Source organism: Antechinus flavipes, chromosome 4 (genome assembly GCF_016432865.1).
Source record: "Antechinus flavipes isolate AdamAnt ecotype Samford, QLD, Australia chromosome 4, AdamAnt_v2, whole genome shotgun sequence".
Lineage (NCBI taxonomy): Eukaryota > Metazoa > Chordata > Mammalia > Dasyuromorphia > Dasyuridae > Antechinus > Antechinus flavipes.
The window spans coordinates 13,659,990-13,679,895 of NC_067401.1; the positions used below are offsets into that span (position 1 = coordinate 13,659,990).

The 19,906-nt window shown below is 43.3% G+C and overlaps 1 protein-coding gene across 4 annotated transcripts in view; it reads left to right on the plus strand.

Annotated features, from left to right (window-relative positions):
• The window catches only part of YEATS2 (YEATS domain containing 2), an 89,952-nt gene that overhangs the window by 60,711 nt on the left and 9,335 nt on the right, over positions 1-19,906 (plus strand). For 3 of the 4 annotated variants that reach the window (XM_051991841.1, XM_051991844.1, XM_051991843.1), the window contains exons 17-24: positions 2,891-3,015; positions 4,144-4,302; positions 4,753-4,929; positions 6,218-6,410; positions 12,819-12,950; positions 14,288-14,386; positions 15,322-15,433; positions 18,110-18,183. In XM_051991841.1, the coding sequence (XP_051847801.1) occupies positions 2,891-3,015; positions 4,144-4,302; positions 4,753-4,929; positions 6,218-6,410; positions 12,819-12,950; positions 14,288-14,386; positions 15,322-15,433; positions 18,110-18,183 (1,071 nt within the window). Of the gene's footprint in view, positions 1-2,890; positions 3,016-4,143; positions 4,303-4,752; positions 4,930-6,217; positions 6,411-6,691; positions 7,450-12,818; positions 12,951-14,287; positions 14,387-15,321; positions 15,434-18,109; positions 18,184-19,906 lie in introns of those variants that run through there. The other variant, XM_051991845.1, reaches the window with a different exon arrangement.

The following is a 19,906-nucleotide window of genomic DNA, read 5'->3' on the forward strand; positions in this document are numbered from 1 at the left end:
TGTTGCTGTTGTGTATAACATCCTCTTGATTCTGCCCATTTCATTCTTCATTATTTCATGCAAAAACTTCCATGTTTTCTAAAACCCCAGCTCATCATTTGTTATAGCACAACAGTATTCCATCACAATTATACAACACATCTTCTTTAGCCATTCCTGAACTGAGAGGTATCCCCTCAGTTTCCGGTTCTTTGCCACCACAGAGAGCTGCAATTAATATTTTAGAACAAATTAGTTTTTTTTTCCTTTTTCCCTAATCACATTGAGAAACAAATCTCATAGTGATATTGCTGGAAAAATGTATAGGCAGTTTAATAATTCTGGGTATAATTCCAGATTATTCTCAAATGGCTGAATCAGTTTATAGCTCCACCAATAATGAATGAGTGTCTCAGTTTTTTTCACATCCCCTGCAAAAGTTGTAATAATTCGCATTTCTCTAATCAGTGATTTCGAACATTTTTTCACAAGGCTCGTATAGTTTTGATTTCATTGAAAAACTTCCCGTTCATATTGTTAACAATTTATCAATTGGGGAATGACTCATTCTTTAAAATTTGCTATATAATTGGGATAGGAGACCTTTTTCTGAGAAACTATAAACTTTTTTCTCCACTTTTCTGCTTTCCCTCTGATCTTGCTACATTGGTTTTTTTATTTGTATAAAATCTTTTAATATAATTTAAAACTATACTTTTTAGCCTCACAATGCTATCTCTTTTTAATAAATAAATTGTTGTCCTACCCATAATGATGAATCTGGTAGGTATTATGATCCATATTCTAATTTTCTTCTGATATCTCCCTTTATATCTAAGTCATTTATCCATTTTAGTTTTATCTTGGTAAATACTATAAGATACTGGTTTGTACCCAATTTCTGCCAGTCTGCTTTTTTTTTTTTTTTTTTGGACCATTCCCTACAGAGTTTACTAATAAAAATTCTTATCCCAAAAGCTTAAATCTTTACATTTGTCAGATATGAGATTATTGGTCATTTGTTACTATATAGTGTATGTCTACTCTACTCCGTTGATCCAACTTTCTATTCTTAGCCCAGTTGATAATTACTGCTAATAGTATGATTTAAAATCTAGTCCTGTTAAACCTCTTCCTCTACATTTTTTGCATTAGTTCCTTTGATATGCTTGATCTTTTGTTCTTCCAGATTGAATTAGTTATTATTTTTCTTAGCTCAGTAAAATAATATTTTTGGTAATTTATTTGGAATGACATTAGATTAGTTTAGGTAAAATTGTCATTTTTATTTTATTGGCTCTGCTTATCTATGATCAATGAATGTTTCTCCAGTTAAATAGGTTTTGATATATTATCATTGTCATTCTCTTTAATGAAATTATTAATTGTTTCTGATTTGTTCTTTAACTCAGTCATTCTTTTAACATTAGGTTGTTTAGTTTCCAATTTTTTATTGTATTTCCATGGTCCCTTATTGAATATAGTTTTTTATTGCATTGAGATCTGAAAAGGAGGCAATTAAAAAGACCTTTTTGCCTTTAGCTATAATGGTTTTATGCCTTAATATATGGTCAGTTTTTATAAAGGTGCCATGTACTATGGAGAAAAAAAGTTAATCCTTCCTATTCCTATTCAGTTTTCTCCAGATATCTATCACCTCTGGCTTAGCTAAAATTCTGTTCATTTCCTTGACTTCTTTTTTTATTTATTTTTTTGGTTAGATTTATCTAGTTCTGAGATAGAAAGGCTGAAGCCCCCCACTATTTTTTCTACCTGTAATTCATTTAACTTTCCCTTTAAAAATGTAGATGTTATAACATTTAGAGTTTCCTTGTTCATCTTTTCTAATTGACTCTATTTTAGCTTTTTACATAAGCTGAAGCATAATAAATTCTACTCTAGCCTTTTATTTTAATTCTATGTGGATCTTTCATTTTTAAATGTGTTTCTTGCAAGCAGCATACCATGGGATTCTAGATGGCAGCAGAGGGTCAATCTTCTCCCACTCAGCTGTCTGACCCCAATACTGTTTGTGAGGTGAAAGTTCCTGAAAGGAGGCTGCCGTTGATCATCTGCCCCCTCCTCCTTTCCCCTCCTCCTTTTCCACGCCCTGCCTCTTTCCCTGGGCTTGTTGCTTTTTGATTCTATGGTGGCTGCTTTGGTAGTGTTTGTAGTTCATTTGGACCAGGTCTCTGATCTTTTTGAGATCCTCTCAAGTTGTCTTAGGAGAACAACTGCTTTGCCTGAACTTTAATTATTAAGTTCATTTTGAGGTGATGTTTTATTTGTTGGGAAAATTTGAAGAGCCTGGTATTTCATGTCTTATTTCATCACTTTCCCAGAATCCTCTCTCAAATCTCTAAGGAAAAAGAAATCAATATTTTCTCTGACCTGTTCTTCTGTTATTGGAAAAAGAGATAATGGTATATGGGTCAGAAAATTCTGTTTCTGGAGGGAAGACATAGTGGCCAGAAGCTGAGGGATAGTAGGTGAGTGGTCTGGGGGAAAAAATGGGCATTTCCATTTATGGTTAATGCAAAAAAAAAATCTGATTTAGTGTAGGGAGAGAATACCAAATAAGAAGAACATAATCTCTAAGTTTCAGTAAAATCCAAGAGGGTTCTTTGAGAAAATTGGATGACCCCAATTTGGTGATCATTCACTTGTATTAACAGGAAGATAGTTGATAGAAGTCATATAGCTTCTTGGCTAGAAAATACTGATAGCTCCTTTTCCTTCTCTGTTCTCCCATGCTAAAGCAAAAAGAACTTTTCAGATCTCTCTCCACTGTTTTTGGAACTTGTCCATTCACTTCACGCTTCAAGACCACTCCCGGCTCTAAGAGAATTTGGGGAAAATCTTCAGAGGGAGGGGTGGACATATGGGATGATGGTGCCTCTTTGTGTTCCAGACCTCCAAGGAGGAGCTTCTGCAGCTGGAGGCAGCGGCGGCACTGCAGGAACACAGGGCTCGAATCCCGGAGGAGTGTCCCCACATCTCACCTACACGTCCTATATCCTCAAGCAAACTCCCCAGGTTTGGATCCTTAGTTTCTGCCCTTTGAATATCCTTGGAGATTAAAGAGAGGAGCCGTTTTTTAGGCCCCGCCTTTAGGGACCATCATCCCCTCTAGAATGCTGACCAGGGGAGCCAGGCTTGCCATCTCAGTTTCTCTGGGGCTCCCCCAGGCCCGTGTTGGGAAGGTGGGGGGCAGATAGGCATGAGCTGCATTGGAAGGTCTCTTTCCCTAAGACAAGATATATTGATAGCTCTAAAAAATCGTACATGACAGAAGAGATGACACTTTTCCAAAAGCTGGTAAATGGTGCAAGAAATGCTGGTCTCTAAAATATCATAGAAAGCCAGGAGAGTTTTGTTGTTGTTGTTTTATTTTTGTTGGGTTTTTGGTAGAAATTTTAAAACAGTCAGGATCTTAGATTGTAAAATGTTTTTTTGGAGTGTCACAGTTGGTTCTGATAGAGCATTTTGTTAAGATTGTATAGTGAACCTTTAGGGAGACTACTTTTTCTAGTTTTTGCTGAGACAGTTGGAGTTAAGTGACTTGCCCAGGGTCCCACAGCCAGGAAGTGTTAAGTGTCTGAGACCAGATTTGAACTCGGGTCCTCCTGACTTCAGGGTTGGTGCTCTATCCACTGCACCCTCCCAGCTGCCCTCCATGCATTTTTTTTTTAGCCATAGAAAATTATGAGCATGGAGAAGCTATTGAATGGGAGCGTCTTCCTCCACTGAGAGGAAATCCTGCCTCCCTGGAACAGTGGAAGTAACAGCTGTACAGGCATTTTTATTGTCTCTAAAGGCCCTTGGTAAAATGTTCCTATAGCCTTCACCACTGGCATGAAGCAAAGTCAGTATCAGATTAGCTAGTTAGGTGTTACCTAGGAAGGGGGCGGGGACATAGGATCGGAGCTAGAAGGAGGAAGCCACCCTCCCACTGTCTATCAGAATCCCCCTCTGGCAGATCGCTCCCTTTATGTTTGTGTTCTAATTATTGTCGGGGACGCCCTATGCTAGGGAGCTTTACGTTTTGGTGCTGAAGGAGTTTCAAATCTAAAGAAAAGTGTTCCCTACAGCCAGGTTTCCTTTTGTGACTTAAGGATGGGGGCACGTGACTCAGATCTTTCTGCTTTTCCTTGTTGTCTCCAGGGCACGTTTTTAGTTGGCCAGCCCTCTCCTCAGAGTTCTGGGAAGCAGCTGGCCACTGGCTCGGTGGTTCAGGGCAATTTGGGAGTCGGTGCATCTTCCACTCAAGGACAGCAGGCGTTAAAAGTCATCTCTGGGCAAAAAACAGCTTTGTTCACCCAGGTAAGGTCTCTCCCCTCGCTCCCCCCACTTCTCTTCCTGTTTTCAGTTCTTCTCCCTATCTCCCTTCTTTCCTCCTTCCTGCCTTATTTGACTCAGTCCTTCCAAAGGAAGCAATTCTCTTAGTCTGTAAGGGACAGAGCAGGTGTTTGGGCTACACCAAGTACATTGCAGAAGGAATTTCCACACTTGGTAGAGAAATAGGACATGTATTATAAACTGCCTTTTTTTAAGACAAATTAGCCTCATGTCCTTAAAAACACAAGTGATTTGTGCTTCCAGATTCTGGTTTCCAGCTGCGTTTATTTGCATGCCCTGCATTACACCAAGACCCCTCCCCAGCTGCCCATAGTTTGCCTAACTCAAATTGTAATTATCCTTGGACTGCTCTTAATCCTTGAGTTACCTGCTAATGCTGTGTCATTAATAATTACACATCATTCCTATTCACAGGCAAACCCTGGTGGGCAGGCCTCTTTGGTGAAAATATCTGATGGCTCCTTGAAGTCTGTGCCGGCCAGCACCCCTCTCTCCAAGCCCGGCACCACCGTGCTGAGAGTCGCGGGGGGCGTGATCACCACCGCCGCCTCCCCTGCCGTGTCTCTCTCTGCCAATGGAGTTGTTCAACAGGTAAGGGAAGTTACCGCAGGGCTGTGGGCACAGGGCACGGTGAGTGCCACACAGCACGGCTGAAGGTGGCCCTCCCAGGGATCCATGACCAGTCTTGCTTTTGACCCCTCCCCTTCCTTTGGCTTCTCCCGTGGTCGTTTATATGCTCAGGGTTTTCAGAGCAGAGGAAGAAGGGCAAGTCCCCAGGTAGCACCTGTAGCCAGTGGTGATTTGTCCTGGGTGAATGACCTCCATCATTCAAAGGAAGTCAGCTCTGAGATTGGTGACTTTGTTAACAAGTTTATGACAAAGTAGGAATGTATGGTTTTAATTGTATCGCTGTAACATTGGTGAATATTAGATGAAGCAACATCCCCAAAAGGTTTTTAATAATAATGTGGCAACCTGGGGAAAATCAGTCAACGGGACCCATTCTGTTCAAGTAAAAATTCAGTGTCTTAGTTTTTCTGTGGATGCTGTCAAACAGTTCTCTACATCTGTAGGAGACAGAAAAACTGGAAATGGGCTTCAACTAAATCAGGAGAGATGTGGCTTTAATTTCAGTAAAGATCCCCGCCTGTCACAGGGGTAAGCACCGAAATGGGCAATCAAGAGCTGTGCTGCGTCTTCACCGGCACAGAAGTTGGGAAGACTCTTTTCTGTACAATTTAGAAATTTGTCAGCTCCCACGTGAGGGGTTCTGGTGGTTTCTCTGCTAGTTGATGGGATATGAAGTCTTAGAAAACCAGGACCCGATTGACTTTGGAAGGTAGTTCTTTCCAGTAGAATCTGAAGCTTCCTGTTGTCTTTGGAGGACTAAGTGTGATCCCACTTCTTGCCCCTTGCCTCCATCTCTGCCGTTCCCTGTCAGAAAGAGCCTGAAGGCCCACCTCATCTGCTCCTTACCAGAGCTGGTGAGAGGACTGATCAGGGCTGTCTTTGGATGCTCCGAGGGCTTACCGGGGCACCCTGAGCATCATTTACAGGGCAGACAGCAGGGTCTGAAGCAGGCTCTCTTGGCTAAGGGACAGACAGGGAAAGGGATCGGCCTTTGATTTCCCTGCTGCAGGGAGCTGACAGCGGGGGAGTCGGATCCTCCTGAGGCCATGGTCAGCTGCCAGGGGAGCTCCAATTCGCAGGGACTTTGTCAGTCATTATGTAGCAGGGATAGGACTTGGACCTGGGTGGGGTCTTGGTTTTGGCCCCAGCTCTGGCCACCACACCACACTGCCTTAAAAAATACTGGGCGATGGAAAGGTCATAGTCTCTCTCTTTCCCTTGTGTTCTTCCCGGTGCTACCAATGGGCAGTCGGAAGGAGCAGCGTCCAGCTCGGCGTCAGCGGCAGGGCCCGGAGGGAAAGCTTGTGGACAGCAGTCGCTGTGTGTGACTCCGGCCCAGGCAGGGCCTGCGGGGGCCGCGAGGGCCGGAACCTCAGCCGTCATCAGTGCCACGTCTCTGGTGGGTGCAGCCACCCCTGTCTCCGGCAAAGCTGCAGTCTCAGGTAAATGGCCTCTCCCCGGTCGGGCTGTTCTTGTATCTTCAGGGTCCCCCAGATCTGGCTCTGCCCTGCTCGCCCTATCTTACTTGGGCAGCTCCTCCCATGGACTCTGCATTCAGGGCACCCTCCCCTTGGGTCTGTGGACATTCTGCCCATTTCCAGGTCCCCCGAGGGTTTCCCTGATCCCCTGTTAGTGATGGTGCACATCGAGATGAGTTTGTGGGAGCCCAGCTAGGTTAGGGAGCAGCCGGGCCTTTGTTTGGTCATTGTCCGCCATCCTCCAGCACCTCAGGACGGATCTCTCACCAGCCGGGTAGCCGCCTGACCTTCCTCAGCCTCAGCTCCCTCCTCCATAAAACAGGGATGATCAAAGCACGGGCCTCTCAGGATGGGAGGATCAGATCTTCAGGGTTTCCAGCAGCTAACTCGCCACTGCTCTTGGGAACGGACTGCATCCATAGAGTCAGGACCAGAACAGAAGCCGCCTTAGAAGCCATTTTGTCCTAACATGCCCCCTCCCCCATCTCATAGATGAGGAAATCCCAGGAGGCTGGAGGGACTTGCCAGAAGGGTCCTGAGGAGCCGTCCCCTTCAACCGCTTCTTGTACAAATGGGTCAGAGATCTTACTTCATATGAGATTCCTAACAAGTTGATATAAAGTTTTCAGAGAGAAATTTCTGTTTTCCTGGTAGTTGTTTGTTATGATCTCAGACAATCGCCAAGTCTTCAGTGAGCAGTGGTTTTTAATCCAGCCTTGCTGTCAAGTAGCTCTTTAGCAACCGAGTTGATTTTCTAGACCCTGTCTTTGTGTATTCCCTCTTCAAGGCTCCATTTCTTACAGTGGGAAATCTACATCCCAACTGGACTCTGTATTGTGACCTTGGACTTCTCTATTTAACTCAGGGCTTCTTACACTTTTTCCTACTCATAACCTCTTCTCATCTGAGAAATTTTATGAATCATTAATTTATTTTAAAACAATTCTTTGGCATACTGTTATTTTTACTGTTTATTAAAGATAAAAGCAAACTTGCATACTAATGAGATGGATTTGCTTGTTTGTTTTTACGTAAAGAATTCAATCTTCGTGGATTATTTGATATTTTTTGCAATCCCCACATTCAATTACATGACCATAGATGGAGGGGACTCCCATAGTCTGAGAAGTTTTTGGTTATATATATAAAATATATAAAAAATGTGGGGTGTGAACTTAATCATTTTTAAGTTCTTTTCTAGCCCCCAAATTCTGCTGCTTCTAAGTAAGTCCCTGCCCAGACTTATTAATAATTTTTTTTTTTTTAGTTAAATGGCTGTAGTGACCCATGAAACCAACAGAAATATAAAGTGGCCAACAGCCCTGGACAGCTGTGGTTTCATGATGACTTGTGATGGAAGGACATGATTCTTAAATTCTCTAAATACATTAATTTAACATTTGACCTTCTTAATAGGCTTCAAATATGTACTAGTCATATGGAACCCAGGCAACTCAGTTAGCCCCAGTCTACTTTCATCTGATCTGTGATATCAAATATCTGATCCTAAGAAATGAAAAAAAGAAGAAAATGATCCAGATGAACAAAAATATTTCAGGGAAGTCTGGGTAGACTTGCAGGAATAGATGCCAGTCAGGGAAGGAGAACTATTACAGAATAGTTTGCATAATCACAGCAGTGTTGCAAAAGACTGAAGAATTTTGATCACAACAGCCATGATTCCAGGACACCCATTAGAAAGTACCTCCAAGAGTGGGCTAAAGGCCTTTGATTGCAGAATGAGACGTTGGGTTTTTGGTCTTGTCTAGTGCAAGAATTTGTTGTGTTTGATTATACATGTTTGTTTTTAATCTGCTGGGGGAGACGGGAATGAGAAAAAATAGATTTTTATTTAAAAATGAAATAAATTTTTTTAAAAAATTTAAACATAAAGGAGGCAGAGGGTCCCCTGATTTGCTACTGTTTTTCACTTGTGCCCAACTCTCTATGACCCTGTTTGGGGTTTTCTTGGCAAAGTAACTGGAGTGGTCAGCCATTTCCTTCTCCAACTCATTTCACAGAGGAGGAAACTGAAACAAACAGTTAAATGACTTGCCCAGAATCACACAATTAGGAAGTGTCTGAGGCTGGATTTGAATTCAAGAGGATAAGCTTTCTGACTCCAGACCCAGCACCCTGTGTACTACATCACCTAGAGGCTGCATCAATTTTAAAATGAAAACTATTGGAAAATATTGAGGAGCAAGAAATGAGAGACCAGAGGTTTATAGTCTGCTCACATCTGCACGTCATAAATACTTGATTTAAGTCAGAAGGCTTCAGAGGTAGTGACACTAAATGGAATCTTAAAAATCGATTTAACTTTATCTTCACTGCTGAAAAAAGATTAGTCACAGATGTACCAGTTGTTTCCAAGTAGCCTTCTATACGCAATCAGCACATTGACTGGTTAAACAGATGCCAAAATAGAAGGGAGAATAAAGTGAAAAGACACAAATTTCCCTTCGCCCAACATGTTTAAACTATTGATTCCAAAAAAATTGGAATATAGCAAAAATAGAGTGAATCGACTTGATCATCATTTTTGAAGCAGTTTGAACAATGCAATATAGGTACCATGGTAACAATGAATAAAATAAAGCCAGGGGAAGAATTGCAGCAGCCAGAAAATACTTGATTGCCTTGCCAAAGGTGACACCATTTTACAGTACAAGCTCGTTTTTTAAAAGTTAATATCGAAGGCATTTTGAGTGAAGAAATGAGATCCTGATCAGGGGGGAGTCTTTGTTGGAGGGAGAAAAAAGAGGCCAATGCCAAAGAAGCCACAGAAGTAACAATAGCAAGCTTTGGCAGCTGGAGTGACAGCGAGGCTGCCAGTCTGGGGGTCTGGGCAGCTGGAACTCTCCGCATTAACAGGGACGTTCAGAGGGGGAAAGAGAACACATTCTGTTTTGGAAGTGTTGAGTTTGAGGTGATGGTGGGAATGATGTTGGGACTGGTGGTCAAGGGAAAGCTGGGGACTGAACCTGCAGATGTGGGAGGAGTCTGACGAGAGGTAATCTCAAAATCTACAAGAGCTGACAAGGTCACCAAAGGTGAGAGCGGAGAGGGCAGATCTGGAGGGGAAGGTGGTTAGAGCGTCCAGGCCGAAGAGGTGCCGGGAAAGAAAAAATGGCAGAAAAGGGTGCTGGAGATGTCAGCTTCATGAGGCCACCAATCAGGTGGCTGTGAACTGAGAAGGGCTTCTTCAGTGAAAAGAGAGCAAGGGAAGGCTTTCTCCAGGAGTCAGTCTGAGAAGTGGAGGCAAGAAACAATCGTGACCTATAAGTCTGGAGAGGACATGAGCATGTTTATGGGAAGCAGAAAAGAGACTTGGAGAGATTCAGAAAGGATGATAACTAAGGCATGCGAGTGGTGTAAGGGAGGGAAAGTTAAGAGTTATCTGGAGAAGGGTTTTCCCCGGCGAGAAGGATCGTCTCTTCGTTTTGGAGACCGTTCTTAGCGCTGTTCTGGCCATTGAGTTATCTCTTCCCATGAGCACCTTACCTCCATTCCCAAACAGCAGCGGATATGAGCTTTTCCCAGGCAAGCACCCTCCTCATTTCTTTCTCCGAACCCCCAGCCCTAGTATAGATGCTGGCCGATTCATGGTCTGAGCCCATTGTAGCCTTTGGAGGTCGCCTTTTCTGCCGGCGCCATGGCGGCCCTCTCTAGTTTGTGCCCAGGTAGCATCTACGTCGCCAGCAGGTCGCCAGTCACAGCGAGCACGCACATTCAGGCCCTCAGGCGCCTCGGGTACAGGTGATGGCAAGGGACGGTGCCGGACTGCCTCCAGCCAGCCCATTCGCTGTCGCCAACATCTGACTCTGGGGTTCCCCTACTCACCCACACCAGGGGATCCCCCTTGCCTCAACTACAGATGAGCTCTGTTTGGCTTTCAAAGTCAAATACAGCTGCCTCCACCTTACGTGTCCGGTGAGTCCATTGGACATTACTGCCCCTTACAGACGGTTCTGCTCTTTACCCTGTCTCCGTGACACTCTGAACTGTCCCGCGCCTGGAGAGAGACGCCCCTTTATTCCCCTCAGATTTATGCTGTGCGTATTGCCACCTCTTGTCTCATTAGAACAGAAGCAATTTGCAAGGAGGAATTGTTTCATTTTGTTGGCCTGGTATTCCCGGTGCCTAACCCAGTGCCCCAGTCCCTTGGTGTTTGGTAAGCACATGTTGTGGATGTGGCTCTTTTCAACACTGACGCGACTCGGGCCAATTCCAGTAGACTATGGATGTAGACAGCCATCTGATCCAGAGAGAGAACAGTGGGCTCTGAAGAACAGAGTATTTTCGCTGTTTTTGTTGTTACTTTTGCTTTCTTTTTGTTTTATTTCTTTTTTTTTTCTTTTTGATCTGATTTTTCTTAGGCAGTGTGATAAATGTGGAAACATGTATAGAAGAATTGTACATGTTTAACCTATATTCGATTATTTGTCCAAAAAAAATTTGGAACACAAGATTTAGCAAGGGTTTATGTTGAAAATTATCTTTGTATTTTGAAAATAAAAAGCTGTTACTAAAAAAACAGAAGAACATATCTTGTTATTCTATTAAGCTTTTCAGATTATATAATGGCAGGTTGATTGGCTATGATTTTGACATTTCTGTTGTATCAAAGCCAGATGTCAGCATTTATTAATTGCCTACTATGTACGAGCTATTATACTAAGTGCTGGAGATACAAAAAGAGGCAAAAGGCAATCTGTGTTCTTAAGGAGCTTACAAATCTAATGAGAGCACCAAACAATCAAATGAATATGTACTACCAAACAACCTGTGGCATAAATAAGAAATAACAGAGGAAAGGCACTCAAATTTTTTTTTAATTTTTATTTAATAATTACTTTATATTGACAGAATCCATGCCAGGGTAATTTTTTTTTTTTTTACAACATTATCCTTTGCACTCGTTTCTGTTCCAATTTTTTTCCCCTCCCTCCCTCCACCCCCTCCCCTAGATGGCAAGCAGTCCTTTATATATTGGATATGTTACAGTATATCCTAGATACAATATATGTTTGCAGAACCGAACAGTTCTCTTGTTGCATAGGGAGAATTGGATTCAGAAGGCATAAATAACCCAGGAAGAAAAACAAAAATGCAGATAGTTCACATTTGTTTCCCAGTGTTCTTTCTTTGGGTGTAGCTGCTTCTGTCCGTCATTTATCAATTGAAACTGAGTTAGGTCTCTTTGTCAAAGAAATCCACTTCCATCAAAATATGTCCTCATACAATATCGTTGTTGAAGTGTATAATGATCTCCTGGTTCTGCTCATTTCACTCAGCATCAGTTCATGTAAGTCTCGCCAGTCCTCTCTGTATTCATCCTGCTGGTCATTTCTTACAGAACAATAATATTCCATAACATTCATATACCACAATTTACCCAGCCATTCTCCAATGGATGGGCATCCATTCATTTTCCAGTTTCTGGATAATACAAACAGGGCTGCCACAAACATTTGTGTACATACAGGTCCCTTTCCCTTCTTTAGTATTTCTTTGAGATATAAGCCCAATAGAAACACTGCTGGATCAAAGGGTATGCACAGTTTGATAATTTTTTGGGCATAATTCCAGATTGCTCTCCAGAATGGTTGGATTCGTTCACAACTCCACCAACAATGCATCAGTGTCCCAGTTTTCCCGCATCCCCTCCAACATTCATCATTATTTTTTCCTGTCATCTTAGCCAATCTGACAGGTGTGTAGTGGTATCTCAGAGTTGTCTTAATTTGCATTTCTCTGATCAATAATGATTTGGAACACTCTTTCATATGAGTGGTAATAGTTTCAATTTCATCCTCTGAAAATTGTCCATATCCTTTGACCGAAAGGCACTCAAATTAATAATAGCAGCTGGCATCCTTAGAGCACCTTCTGTGTACCCAGCACTGTGCTAAGCACTTTGCAGTTACTCTCTCAGTTGAGCTAAACAACAACCCTGAGAGGGACTTGCTGTTGTTATGCTCATTTTTTAACAGATGGGGAAACTGAGGGAAACAGAGGTTAGGTGCCTTGCCCGGGCCACAGAGCTAATAAGTGTCTAAGGTTGCATTTGAACTCGGGTCTTCTTGACTCCAGATCAACTGGTACTGCTGAGCTGCCCCAGAGAGCTTGAGAAAGGCTTCTTGTAGAGAGTGGGATTTCAGCTGGGACTTAAAGGGAGGCTGGGGGACATCCATGCACAGAGCCAGGGTGGGAGGGCCTTCTTCCTGGAAGAGTCAGGAGCCAGTGACGCTCATTGGAAGATCCCAGAGAGGTAGGAGGGGCCAGCTGCTTCAGGAAGAGGGAGCCAGTGGGTACTGCCATTGTCTGAGCACACAGTCCCTCATGGGAAACTTTTTCTACTTTCAGGCCTGTTAAAGATCCATTCCAACCAGTCTAGTCCTCAGCAGGCTGTCCTAACCATCCCCAGCCAGCTTAAGCCACTCAGTGTAAATGCTGCATCTGGGGGCATCCAGACCATCCTGATGCCCATGAATAAAGGTAAAGCCCCCAGACATGGGTTTGGGACAAGGGGGCTTTTTCCTGGGTCTTACTTTGCAAAGGGGATCGGAGGGAATCGTGGTAGAGTTTTCACAGCCTATTTCGGAGAGTTTAGGAAGTAAATTGGTACAAAATTTTATGGAGGATTTCCTCCTAAAAGGAATAGAGAGAGCTCAAGAATGAAATGCCATGAAGAAGAGCTTCGAAAGCCCCCAAATAAGAAGGGCTGCCTTGAGAGGAAGTCATGGGATTCCACTGCATGTGGTATAGACAGTTGCTGGGGATGTTATGGAAGAACTTTTTGTCCAGATAAAGAGTAGGGCTAGATGGATTTTAAATCATTTCCAGCTCTTAAGATTCTGGCGTTCTGCATCTTGACTATGTCAGTGTGCTTTGCTTGGTAAAGAAATTCTCATGGTTGGTTTGGGGGTTTTTTGTTTTCCATTTGGAAAAATAGGAGCATCTAAAACTTTTTAGATGGAATGAGACTCATGAACGCTGACCGTTTTACTGCTTGTTGACACCTCTAGCTCAAGGAAAAAGAAGGAATTAGTAATGAACTCCATCTTAGCAGCTCTAGCTTAAAAAAACAAATTAGCAAGTTTATCAAGCTTGAAATCTTTACTCAAAGGAAAGTTTTGGATTATCTGTGGATTAATTTATCTGGTTTTAAACTTGATACCACCATGTAAATTTGTTAAGATCTCAGTAAAGTAAAAGGATTGTATTGATTTCTTTATCACCCTAGAATTTTTTTTATCCTGAATTCATTCTTCTTTAAGATTAGAATCATTTTGAATGACACCATAGGATAGCAGCGTGTTGTGACCTTCAGAGTAGTTCTCATAATGTTGGTTTTTGAAGAGCAGTTCCTGAGCAACAGATGGAAAACTCAGCTGTGGAATAAGGGGTGGGAGCTGCTGCCCCTGGAGTCCCTTTCTCTACATCTGGCTCTCATGAAAGCTGGGAGGGAAAGAGTGGGAGCAGCATCCATGCTGTGGAGCTCTTGGGCCTGATTGAGTGTACAGGGATGAGCCAGGGTGGGGCCTTGGACCCCTAGTCATCGTCCCTCAGCTTTGCTCCAAGGCTCACTCCTCTGTCGAGCTGCTTCTCTGCCCAGAGCTGGAGGGATGAGGGGAAGGTGGTTCAAGAGGATGTTTACTGTTGGACTAATGGCCATGAAAGGGAGAGGGGGGGATGGCAGGTAGGTGGAGAGGCCCTAGCTCTGCCTGTGTGTCAGAGCTGGAAATACGGAGTCCTGAAATTGAGGAAGCGGGGCACAATGTGAAATTTGTATTATTGAACATTGCGATTGATTCTTCTCTTTCACCCTTCAGTAGTTCAGTCACTGTCTGCCAACAAGACACCTGCCATGCCCCCTGTGGTGGCCCCCAGCTTGGCTGCTGTCAGCTCTCCTTCAGCCACTGTTACTAAAGGTAACGTGTTTATTTTTCTTATTAAAAAGAACAGCAGAAAGATGCATTACCATGGGGTACTTCCATGTGGCAGGTGTGGTAGACACTTGTAATTCAGGGCATGGTGATGGGTTGAGAAGCGTGAGAAGATTTGCCATTTGTGGTGAGCCTTGAAGGATGGGTAGAATGGGAAAACTTGTGGTCAGTGGAAAAGGTTGGAACGGCAACTTCCAAGGAAGTCTGCAGGACTGTGCTGCCCTCTGCTTCCTGCTGGGAGTCCCGGAATTAGTCCTCGAAGGGAAGTGGGGGCCGAGGCAGAGGAGCCGATACGGAGATCTCTTCTCTGAGACCCTCGCTCCCCCTTTCTTGGTTTGTCCATTTCCTTTCCGGAGGGTAACAGGGAGCTCCCGAGAGTTGTTAAGCTGAGAAATGTCATCCTAAAAGTGGAGCTCTAAAAAGAGTGAAAAATGTGCCGAGTCTGGAAACAAGGTTCCTGGTCTGGGGACATCTGCTAAGACATGGGCTTGATAAGGACTGCTGGGGGTGACTGCTGGGAGTGACCGCTGGGAGTGACTGCTAGGGGCCGGCAGAGACGTTGTTGGTCTCCACAAGCGGCCTTGAGCCCCTGGACCATTAGCTGGGGAACAGCCCAGTACTTGGGTCTTATTTCTTGCCTTGGTCATTCCGCCCAACAGGCCAAGCAAGTCGAGGTGTGAGTCGGGCCACGTGACGGGGCAGCAATTGGAGAATGAGAACAGTGATTCTTCTCAAGCATTGGGGGTGCTCCATTCTCGCTGTCCCTGCCTTAGCTCTTTGCGCTCTTGTGCCATGATGGGAGGAGCGCTCCCGCACCGTCATGGGCCAGGGGGCCGCTCTGGCCTTGGAGTCCCCACAAGGGAAAAGGCCTCACAGGGTCCTCAGCCCGTGCCCTGACCGCTGCTTGTCTCCCTTTGCAGTGAAGGTGGAACCAGAAACCACAGGAGCAAACGGCCTCTCCCTGGTCTCCCAGGAAGTGCAGACAGAAGTGAAGACGGAAGAGACTTCTGAACTGGGGAACTATGCGATCAAGTAACATTTTCTCTTTCTGAGAGCTTGGGCTGCTGGGGGCTTTGGGGAGGGCGTGGCGACGACGTGGCTGTGACCCACTGGTGGGCCCTGGACTCGGTCAGGGCTCCTGACTCGTGGCTCTGCCCTTTCTCCTCATTGCTTCATCCTTGGCTAGATGCATTCCGGTGGTCTGCTGAGTGACCTTTAACTGCGACCTAGTGCATGGCAGCTTGGGAGAGACAACTTAAGCTCATCCTTAGGTCCCAGGCCTCTCCGCAGGAGATGAGAGCAGTTTCCAGGCTAATGAGGGAATTGCCCAAAACATTATTAAAAACGCTTGATGCACATTAAGTCACATGACCATGTAAAAAACAAAGTAAACAAACAACTTGGGCACTTCATGGAAACATCTTCCGGTGCCCAGAATATCATTTACAAAATTCTTAACCAACAACAAAACAAAAATGGAAAATGTCGAGCTTGAACCTAGAGGCCGAATTGAACCAAAGGATGAAGGCAGTTTGTAAAAATAGCTTGGTTTTCTTCACACACGGAGCAAAAAGGTCCCCTGGAGAAAGCTAAGGCAGGCGTATTAAAGAGAGTAATTGGCATCCAGAACCAGGGCTCCATCAGAAGAATATTAGAACAGGTAATGCCGGGGGAGGCCATTCTTAATGTAGATTTGGAGCAGTAAAATGGCTGGTAGATTGAGAAAGGCCGCCTAACAAAAATCTGCCCAGCGCTAATTAAAAACAAGACCTGTGACCTCAAGACAGCTCAGGCTTACTGATTGAACGAGGTGGTCCAAGGAAATGGTGGAACCTGAGAGAGGTAGGAGTTTAAGCTGCAAAAATTAACACCTCCTGAATACTTAGGGGTGATCAGGTGCCAGAATACTATCCCTCATAAACTAACAGATGACAGATCCTCATACTACATTACTAGAACCCAAATTACACTTGAAAATTCAACATAAAAACTGTACAGTCTTTATCACATATACGGAAGTCACTCATGATTATTCAGACCTAACATAGTTAAATAGCAATTTAATAAGAATGGCAATTTTTAGTGATACATTTTATTTTTTACATGATATAAAGTTTATTTCGCCTGCATTCCTTGTTTTCCTCTTCTAGCAAGCCATCCCATAGTTAAAAAAATTTTTTTAAGACCGAAGCATTTTTTTAAAACAAAAAAAGAAGAGAAAAAAAAAAAATAAGTGAAATCTGTCAAAACAAGGAGAAACTCATTTTATAGGTAATCTCTTAAACCAGCTGACCCTTCCATTCTTGCAAAAGAAAGGAGTATGAGCTTCATAAGCACATGATTAGCTTTCAGCACTGGGCCAGGCATATAGTAAGTGCTTAATAAGTGTTTATTTTGAGTCAAGTTCAGGGCGAGTCTTTATTCTCTCTGATTTTGGCAGTATTTGCTTTCAGTTATTGTGTAGTAACTTTTCTCTCCATTTACATTGTTAAGAATGACCTTTTAAATATGCTTTACCATACCAAGTCTCCAAAGTACATTTCCTAAGAAAAGTTGCCTTCAAAGAATAGAAATTTAGTGGGAAATCATTTGGGAATAGGATGAGGCTTATATGAAATTACCCCAAGTTGCTTCCAGCAAGCCTTCAGAAGGTGAGTTTACATCCTAAAAATATCTTCCATTTTAAGAAGCAGTCATACTCTGTACTAGCAGAGTGGCAGGCGGATGATGGCCACCATTTACATAGCTCTAAAAGATTCAGAAAGCATTTTTACACTTTATCTCATTAACATCTCTTTATTTTTAAGCATGGTCTATAATTTGTGTTTCTATCCAGGTGCCTAATAACCTACTAAGACTTAATCTGGCCATTTTGTTTATTACCTCCTTAAATCCAAATAATGAGCTGTCTTGGAGCCCTGGCTTCCTCCTCTGTAAAAAGGATGAGGGCAGAGCCAGTCCTAGGGGGTGTGGGACAGCTCTTTGAGCCACAGAGCCTGGGTACTCTGAGCTTTCTAGAGTGGAGTTGGTGGCTCCAGAAAGAAAAGCCTGTGAGATGTGCTCTGAAGTCTGCATCTGGTTCATCCTGACGCCTCTGCTTCCTAGGTGTCATGGGCTGTTAATATTTATCCTTTCCAGATGTGAAACTGCCACCTGATTATTCTTCTCTCCTCTGTATCTTGAAAAACGTTAGAACAGTAGAAAGTATGGACTCTGAATTGAGAGCAGCAGGCCCTTCTTTAGCAGGTGCAGCCCAGCTTCCAGGAGTGTGGCGAGAGTGAAGTAGGACGACACGTCAAGTGCCTTGTTAACTGCTGAGCGCTACGTGAATGGGAGGCATTGGTTTAGAGCCCCAGCCACCCTGGGATAATGTGTGTTCATTCTTCCCAGGCTTATATACCATTGAACCCAATATTTCTGATGGGATGGAACTTTTTTGGTGTAATAGTAGCTATTCTACATTGTTTCCTGGCCATATAGTAGGAAATCAAGACGAGGTGAAATTATGAGGGTGCTCAAGTCATTACTATTTCTAGGGGTCCCAACACCTGGCAGAGAACAGGAACCAAAAAATATTAATTTCTTTTTTTGAAAAGGATCTGACAAGAGGAATGTTTCTGTAATTTACCAGGAAAAAAAAAAGTCATATCTAATGAGACTTAAAACGAATATATGGGATTTATTGCCTTTTTTTTTAATCCCTTGTAGCATAGAACATTTAGAAAATACCCAACAACTTCTAACAGCAATAGTAAAGAAGATTCCATTAATCACTAAAAAGGGTAAGTAAATGATAATGAAAAGAGAGTTGTTTTTTTTTCCCCCTTTGGACTCTGCACTAAGCACATTGAGTGTAATTTAAATTAATCGTACTGGCTTTTTATTTTGTTTTGATTTTTAATTTAGTCAAATAAAAGTAGGGGTGAGAATGAATGGTTTGTTGGGCAGCCAGCTGGTCTATTGTTGTTTCCTTTGTCGCTGACCTGGGAACGTAGAATCTGCATTTATTGTTATAGTCTAATTTTGAAATTTATCAATAGCATTATTTTCCCCTGGCGTCTAATTTTTGACACTTAACGGTCATTTAAAGAGAAAACCAGAAGCAAAAGAGAAACATGGCAATAAAGGATTCTGTGCTTATTATTTGGAAAAGATTTTTAGTGTTTGATGTTAGTATTTATTTTCTTGGTTATATGTTATATTTGTAAACTGCAGCTATAAATCTAAGAAGAATCCTATCTTTGTGGTCCTGGTATTAGGCCCCCAAATTATTCCAATCCTTAAGCACTTTAATCATTAAAAGTATTTGGCCTACTTTGTTAGGCGGGCCTGTACTCAACAATGATGATTTGCTAGGTCCAGATCATTCCTTCAGCCAATACTTAGGAAGTGCTTGATTCTGGAACGATGCAAAGGTTGACCTGATCAGCTTGGGCCTGCGAGAAGTGACAAAACTTATACGTAGATAAATAACATGATGTTTGTCAGGAAAGGGAGAGGTTGCTTTCGTCTGGTGAGATTAGGAAAGGCTTTCTGGGGGAGGTGACCTTGGCGATGGGTGTTGAAGGTGAGATGGATGGGGAACTACGTCAGAGATGATGAAAGTGTGGAGGGGGTTTGGGGACAGGCCATTCTCGTGGCTAAGGCGGTCTTTCACCGGGCCGGGAAGATGGATTAGGGTGAAGTGGTGGAAGCTCTGGAGTTTGCCCTTCACTGAGTGGGGGATGGAAGACCTTTGGGCAGAGCCACAGTGGAGGCAGAGAAACCAGACAGGACGCGCGCCCGTTCCTTTGCTGAAAGTGCGCAGCTTTCTCAGTCTCTTGTCAAGGCGCACGCCGACTCCGCCATCCTCCTCCTGAGATCCGCCCCGTCCTCTTGTATCTCCCATCTGGAAGGATTCTTAAGAAAGTAGGGCCTTGAACCTGAATTCTTGGCACCGACATTCTCCCTTCAAGTCCGAGCTCAGAGGTCACTCGAATTCAGACTCTTTATCTTTGCTTGTTGCAAACATCTTGATTTGACTAGATTTCCTTCCTCAGCTAAAGTCAGTTCCTCCATGGGGCAGGTGCATGAATATTGGCGCCTGCCTCATCCTGGTGGCCTTGCGCTGCCCACTGTGGCATCAAGTAAAGTGGTTCTAAGGGACTCAGGAGCTGTCTTCAGCAACTCACATTTGACTTGGATCTTTTTTTTTCTTTAAAATGTTTTTATTTTGTTATTGGGAACTTAAAAAACACCAGCACATGTGGATATTTCCATAGATGACGAACAGAAAAAAAGAAGAATGTACATGAACAATGACTCTCTTGCTCCAGCTTATTTTTTAGAACAGGCTAAGTTCTCCATGTTAGTTTTCGAAGCTGTCTTGCTTTGCTGTGTCCTCCTTTGAACGCTTCTGTTCTCTTCTCTGCATTTTTTCTTGACTATCTGGACGCTTAATTTTTTTCCCCAATTTTGAATTCTGAATTTAAACATCAGCAAGCACTTCTGTGTTCAAGAGCATAT